The sequence below is a fragment of the Zootoca vivipara genome, chromosome 7, assembly GCF_965207765.1.
Source record: "Zootoca vivipara chromosome 7, rZooViv2.hap1.1, whole genome shotgun sequence".
NCBI lineage: Eukaryota > Metazoa > Chordata > Lepidosauria > Squamata > Lacertidae > Zootoca > Zootoca vivipara.
The window spans coordinates 41,850,883-41,858,582 of NC_142590.1; the positions used below are offsets into that span (position 1 = coordinate 41,850,883).

At 38.1% G+C, this 7,700-nt stretch overlaps 1 protein-coding gene across 3 annotated transcripts in view; it reads left to right on the forward strand.

Moving 5' to 3' along the window:
* The window catches only part of SPATA6 (spermatogenesis associated 6), a 28,613-nt gene extending 21,210 nt beyond the window's left edge, over nucleotides 1–7,403 (forward strand). For 2 of the 3 annotated variants that reach the window (XM_035123721.3, XM_060276917.2), the window contains 3 exons: nucleotides 3,135–3,234; nucleotides 3,758–3,882; nucleotides 6,454–7,403. In XM_035123721.3, the coding sequence (XP_034979612.1) occupies nucleotides 3,135–3,234; nucleotides 3,758–3,882; nucleotides 6,454–6,625 (397 nt within the window). In that variant the 3' untranslated portion in view covers nucleotides 6,626–7,403. The remainder of the gene's footprint in view (nucleotides 1–3,134; nucleotides 3,235–3,757; nucleotides 3,883–6,453) is intronic. The other variant, XM_035123723.3, reaches the window with a different exon arrangement.
* Nucleotides 7,404–7,700: the final 297 nt, after the last annotated feature.

Below are 7,700 nucleotides of genomic sequence, written 5' to 3' on the forward strand. Positions count from 1 at the left end.
TCCTGTTGTTATAGGGGACTGCATATCTTGGGGATTGATTCACCCAGCATGATGTGACCTTGTCTGTTCTGCAGTTGACAGGTATCAAAAACTGCCTGGCTGGCCTAGAGAAACGGAAAGGTGCAGCTCATCACGAGCAGTTACTCTTGGCCTCTGTAACTTGTCTGATATGGTTCATCAAGACTTGATCTTGTCTGCTGTAGGTCAGAACAATAGATTTCCAAAGTGTTTCTTGAGAAGGTTGGTTATTGTAATGCTCACCACATCATTCTTTGTATGTCAGATGCTCTAACCTACTTCCTTTCATATTCAGACTACTGTGAAAGATTTGTCAAAACAGATGGAGTGATTTTACTCGAAATGGCAGTAGGTTTGGCAGCCTCCATTTGTGTTTTTAATGCTTTCCAGAGGTGATCTGTTCATACAACTTTCCAAGAGCTGGTATGGTAGTGCAGGATATCCACAAGCACTTGGGAACATTTTTTCCATCATAGTGCCCATTGTTCTGTGGGCAAGGGGAGGCATTGGCTACCTTCTGGATGGGTAGTTTGGTGGGGAGGCCCAATATCCAAGCCATGAGCAACTCTTTTAAATACAGGTGTTCAGGCTGGTAAACATTTTGTACTTAATTTGGAAAGCTGTAGCATGCTGTTGATAGGGAGACAGGGAGATAGAAAGCTGTAGAAAAGCTTTTCTTTTTAGCAGCACTCTTTCCACTGCACACCCAACTGCATTTACCTCCAGAAAGAAAATTACAAGCAGTACAACGACATCCCTTTTCTGGCAAGAATGACCAGGGTGAATCTGAAACAGTATCAGAATCTCTTTCCTTTCTAGGATTATGGGACAAAGTGAAGGGTGGGAGGCCCCTGAGCAGGCACAGGGAGTCTTAATTTCCTGTGTTCCCTCCTTAAGTCCAGCCTAATGTGTAAATCAGGCCTAAATTCATGAGCGACCTCATTTTATCTAATCTCTGTTTGATCTATTAATTCTAGTTGCATTGTTTCTGATTTCGTATGGTTTGATATAGCTGTTTTCTGTTGGATTATTCCAGGACTAATTTCTTGGCATCTAAAAGTACTCCATGTGTACTGACTGACTCTTGCTAGGCCATATTACGTTTGAATTAAATCTGGTTTTGTTAATGAGCATAATTGCATTGGTAAGCTCTCAGAGATTAGCTTTTGCAGTTGTAGTTATCCATGGAGCAATTTCTCCCCTTCTCTCCCCCCGCCCTTTCTACAATAGTTGCTTGCTCAGTAGATGTGCATCTGCTACTATAGTACTTTATTGATTTTTACCCTGTGATAGTTTGTCCTTGTATGTTTTTTTCCTCCTTCTCCTCTCAGCACAAATCCTCTGCCTTTTGAAACTGATAAATTCTTCATGGAAGCCACAGAAGTGCAATTGCACTTCTTGTTGTGATACAGTATGGCAGGGGTAAAGCACTACATTAAGAGCCACAAATGGTTTTTGAAGAATGTGCCTATAATAACTTTGTTGATATGAGATACATTAGTATTCCTTGCTAATAGATGATTTGAGCATTTATTGCTAGAAATGCCGTCTCTTTGAAAATACATACCAGTACCCATTGCAAACTATAGAGTGGTAAGCTTCTATTTAAATAGTCCATGTGGACAAATCTTATTTTTTGTACATCTGAGGCTGAGGTCATATAGGCACTTACCTGAGAGTAAGACTCATTTTGAATTTACTTCAGAGTAGACATGAATAGGATTTCACTTAAATTGTCTACCTTATCCTGATGAATATGTAAAATTTAGATTGGCCACATTGATAAGATTTCTAGATTTGTTCCTTGATTCTTTTTGCTGCAAAATACAACCCTGCTTATCATTTTTTAAAAGTCGTTATGAAGGGGTGGGAATGCTTTTAGCTACATTACAACAGAAAATAGTTTGTTCTGTTGATTGCTCTCGACATAGCATCTTTGAAATGAATTATGAGTAGTTCTATATTGATCTGGCTTACTCTAGGTCACCGAGCTATACATCCAACGTGTTTATACAATCTATTGGAATCGATAAACAATTTAAACTGATGTAACTGCAGAATGTTTGCTGGTCCCGAGGAAAATTGGAAGTATGACAAAGAATACAGTTGTAGAAGTTTATTTGGTTTTGTCAGAGTGAAATAATACGACCTTTCTGGCAGCACTGCAAGAAACCACCAACACCTTAATCCCATATGTAGGAAGTTGGTGGTTTTGCACAAGCATTATTTGAATCTTTTTGCTTTAGAAATTCTGTTTATTTATAGTTTTAAGAAATTGCTTTTTGAAAATGAGCATCAGAGAATAACTCCAGTAGGAGTTGCACATCATAAAATGGTTTCAATTTAGATTATGGGTGTTAAATTTTAGCTTTAGCTTTGTTGTATGGTGACTTTGGGTGGTGTAAATATTAATGTAATGGCTTAAAGTGTGGATTAGGTTTTATAGTTATGTCTAAAATTAGACAATTAAAAAGGAGCTGATACTGTTTTTATTAATACCTAAATTTTTGAATGTAGAAAATTGAGGTGTGTGTTATCAGTGAACATTTCTTATGCCACAGCGCACACTAGTGGATTATTTTGTCATTTCACTAAAGAAATGTCCATAGGGATTTACAGGGGTTTTTTGTTTTAAGGGGCGATATTAGTCCTCACTTTGTCCCTCTCAGGGCTAATGTTGTGACAATTACAGGAAGTTTCAGTTTGTGACCAATAGAATGCATCAGATAATTGGAAAATGAAGCACACTTGGCTTCAAAGTCATGTTGAAATCAGTGGTACTTACTGCTTGGTAACCATGTTTAGCATTGTGCTGTACATCTCTTTGCCCCCTAATTTAGTAAACATCAATACTTACGATATATATATATTCTTTTTTTTTGAATATTTTAGAAATTTAGATAATGAATCTGCAGAAATCAATATTTGCTTAATATATCCCTCCAATGTAGCATATATTCCAGAATATATGCTATATGTTACTGGAATTAACAGTAAGTTTTACAATTGCTAAAATGAGGCCATCATAAGAGAGAACCATTTGACCTTGCAGCCATTTCTGAAGATCAAACGTTACCCATAACTTAAAATCTTCCCCTTTTCTCTTTTGATTATAGGTTTCATTCTGGCTGGAGTGCAACAGTAAATGGAGAAGAGATCCATAAACGAGTGAGAAATATTTTAAGGACTCACAGTGCAAGGCAAAGGCTAACTTTTGTAAGTTTTCCCCTAAGTGCTATGGAGAAAATACCCACCCACCCCCGCTTTTTTTTTAAAAAAATGTTTCCCTTCATTAGTACATGGGAGAACTCAAAAATAGGACTTATATAACATATATGAACAATTGCTCCCATTGAACATTGTATCTGTTATGGAACTATTCATGACATTATGTCTTTATGTAGAAATTGCTTGTGAAGCCCCTTGTATCTTTGGGTCCTCAACTGGATCACATGGTGACCTCTGGCCACCCATTTCCACATGCTGCCTTTTCTTCCTTACCTTTCTTTTTTCTTGTTCCCATCCCTTCCTCACATGTCAATGGAAGAGCCAGTCGTTTGCTTACCTTACACTGCATTGCCACTGTTTTCATGTCTCTGATGGCTGTTAAGTGTTCATTTTGATCAAGATTTAATTTTTTAAAATACACACACACAAACACACACATATATAATTGCGTTTTTTTAAGGACTACATTTTTCAATCACATGAGATTATCATCTTTGTATTGATTCCTTAGGATGAGAGTTGTTTGTCAAAAGATGATTCTGTTAAGACAAGAGACTCGAGTAAGACAGAAGATTCCAATAAGAAGAGAGACATTTCAGACAGAGTGCGTTTAAGCCACAGTGATTTTCAGAGCAGGTAAAGCTCCTATTCCTATTATACCCCCTTGTCCTAGTCCATACTTAGCTTTTCCATTCACTGCTGTCACTGCAGTTGTTACCAAAATACTCCTTATCTATGCCTCTTGCAGTTGGAATAAATTATGCAAGTGAACTAGACTTGTATAACTTTCTAAACAATTCCATGCACAGAATTTGTTTACACTTGAAGCACCATAGCCTTGCCCTTAGACACTCTTAAGTCTATTGATTTAATCTGCCCCTATTCTCTTCCTTTTCATGTTGCCAGAATAATGAGAAGCCAGGGCTGCTTCTCTTACTATCCTGTCAACACCTCCCCTGCCTCTCATACTCTAAGCCTTGTCTTGTCAGCTGATGCAAGCAAAGCTATGTGCATATGTTTGGTGATAGTTTGGGACACGGGGATCATTTGGGGACCTAAAGGCATGAATAAAGAATCTGCAACAACTACTGCTGCAGCATTAGTGAAAACGATGGACTTTGAAATGTCATATGCAAGTAGGGTCTGGGCATTGATGGGTTCATCACATTCTGTAGAGCAGTCGTGAGAGTTGGGGATAAAAAAAGGGGACTCAAGGACATTCTGACAGCTTGAAGTCTGCCAGTGTCCTCATAAATAACTGTACCAAGGCAGAGTTCAGAGGAGAATGTAGTTTTGCTGACCAAATGTTCACACTAAAGTAAATGATTGAAAACCATTGGGACTGCACAGAAGGTCCGTGATGCTGAAATATTTAAAGTGCAAGTGACTTTGAAAGGAACTTGTGGGACTCTAAAGGAGATGGAACAAAAGTATGTGACAGGTGTATGACAGGTATTTCCGAAAGTGGAGCTGAGTGCAGCTACCCTGCTCTTAATATGATTTGTGCATGTAATCCCCAGATCACTTCAGCTCAGCTTGTCAGGATAGTTTCCAGTTAAGGCAGCAGACTGATGTTTTTCTAACATGGATGTAGCTACCGGTATGTCCGTTCCACTGTTGAATTTCTTATGAGGAAGGGATGACTAATGGCCATACACCAAAAGTGAGCACGCTCAAAATGTGTGACATTGTCAGTATGTTGACGTGAAAATCACAGGAAGTGCTGCCACTTTTCATGAGCATATCTCAGGCTGTCATGATGACTGTGGTTCTAGGTGAAAAAGCCTGGATTTTTTGGAACCAGAGTATGGGTGCTATTCCTCATACTGTGCTCCTGCTTTCCCTTCATTCACTGCATTTTACCTTACTAATAAGTAGTACATGGTCAGCTGGGCTTCAAATATAAAGCTAAAGCCAGGGAGTTTTATCATGGTTTTCTTTAAAAGGATTGTTTCATGGCTATATAGCAATGATAAACAGTTCCTTTTTCTCATCCACTTTAGCATCCACAAAATATGTATATATGTGTGTGTGTGTGTTTTATTTATGGTATTAAGATACAGTACCTTAAATAGGTGGACCTCACATAAGATTATTGGCACAATAAGGAATAATAAAAAGGCTACAATAAAATAGACAAAACAACAGTTTAGAAGCAGCTGTATCAGCTTCTTCTCTGCTCCCCTCAGGGCAAAATGAAACTAATCTGCTGGTCAACTCAGTTGTCTCTCATCTAAAGGCTAAATCATAACTTGCATCATAGCAGGCAGCATATCACCTACATTTCAAAATAATCTGCATTCAGCCTGACTTAAGTTCCAAGCTGCTGCTTAGATTTGAGGTCGGGGACAGAATTATGGAAAACTTGGTATTTGAATCAAGCAGTGGGTCTTGCACTCAAATGCTGACAAGGTGCTTAGGGCACAGTCAACTCTCAAGCAGGTATGATATTTATCTTGACCAGTGAAAGCCATCCAGGAGATGCCGACTCATCTACTAGTCGAAATGACGAGCATCTTTTTTTATGAGAGCAGTGGAGAAAACTCTGACCTGGTAGCATTCCATACCATTAGGGTAGGTGACTATAGCAGGCATGTGGCTAGGGTCTATCAGAGTGGTTGTTGTGGAAGACCAATATAACCAGCCCTGTCCAAATAGTAACTTAATTCAGTGGTGCAGTATCTCACCATGAAGAAAAAGCTCAGAAGCCGCCAGGTGTGTGTAGGAAGACTGGGTGGATCAAAACCTATAAACATAATCTTGGGCTCATAGATAGGTGATTGACAAAGTGACTGTATCAGAAACTAATAAAGTGAATACAAACATATCTGCACATACAAAGAAATGACACTGACACTGTACAGTCACTTTCCATATTTATGAAACTATAGAAGGATCTAATATATTTCTGAGGTGAGACAACTATACAGTATTATATTATATTATATTATATTATATTATATTATAATTACAAATTATTATATTATTAGACAACTATGCAGTATACTCAGGAAGTGCAGCCAGGACAGGGTTGTTGTTTTTTAGTATTGTCTATTTTGGAAATAGCTATGTAAACAAACCTCGCAGGCTTCACTCACGTACCTATGCTACTTAAAGAGTAATCTAATAATAAATGCCCTTCACTTTTCCATTTTCAAAAGATCACATTCTAATTGGTGTGTATTTGGTTTTTTTGGGTATTGCTAGTTCATCCATACGGCAGAGCATCATGGTTCAACTGGATGATGATGACTATTGGACTAGTCAATCTGCAGAATATAAAAGCAAACCCCACAGAGCAATCTTTGAAGACAGTCTGCAGAAAATCTACCGAAATATGTACCGAAAAGCTTCTGGATCAAAATCAAAGAATAAATAAATTCCTGATAGTGATGCAGGTGAAAATGAACAGTATAAAAGATCAATCTTTTTAATGAAAATGTTGTGTGTCTAACAAATGTTTGTTTGTTTTTCTCCCTCTCTGTTTTTATATGAGTTTGTGAAATTCTGAGGCTGGGACTCGCAACAGGAAAATAAATAAAATCTGGAGGGTTTTAAGTAGGATACATTGTTTGTTTTTGGGATTTATAGGCATATTAGTAGTTTTGGCTCCCTGTTTCTAAAGCATCTGACTTCCAATTGAATTAGGATACATCACACACATCTCCACTACATCATTGTCCATGTAGGTATGTGTCTTGCCTAGAGCACTAATAGAGGCACATGTGGGAACAGTTGATCTCTGGTTGCAATGTGTTTCCAGTACTGTGCTACTGAAAAGTATCTGTTGGGCTCTTTTTCAGGGGTGTTATATCATTCAGCATGTCACCGAAAATCTGTGGATCTTGCAAGGGTCTCTGGGCAAGTGGTGGGGAAACCATGGACTTTGGTGTACTGGATGATTGTGTAAGTTCACTGTTGTGAATAGTGAGGAAGTTGCTATCGGGAGCAGAGATTGTATTCATTATCAATACAAACAGCCAATAATAATGATAATGCCTACTTGGGATAACCACCACCACCTACAGGACATATGAGAGTTGGGGATGAGGGAGAGTGAACATAAGAAGCTTAATACAGTATTCAGAATTGTTTTATAAGACTTGAAATATTGTCATGTGAACAATAGACCTTCCATATTTTGTTGTAAAAATCAAGTGGGTTTTTTTGTGTTTTTGCCTGCGAAATTGTTGCTGTTGTTGTTGTTGTTGTTGTTGTTGTTGTTGTTGTCAGTCTTCTCCACACCGATGGACTACATCTTCCTCCTTTCTCTCTGCTATTTTTTAATCATTATGGTTCTATTTGTAATCCTCTTTTAGCTTAATTATGTCAGCAGTATATCACTTCCCTTATATTTGCTCCCAATCATCCCTTGATCAAATAGGACCCAGTGTCCTTTCAAACTGCATCAGAGATATATCAGTGCATTGTTGGATATGAAAAAGAGCAAGGCT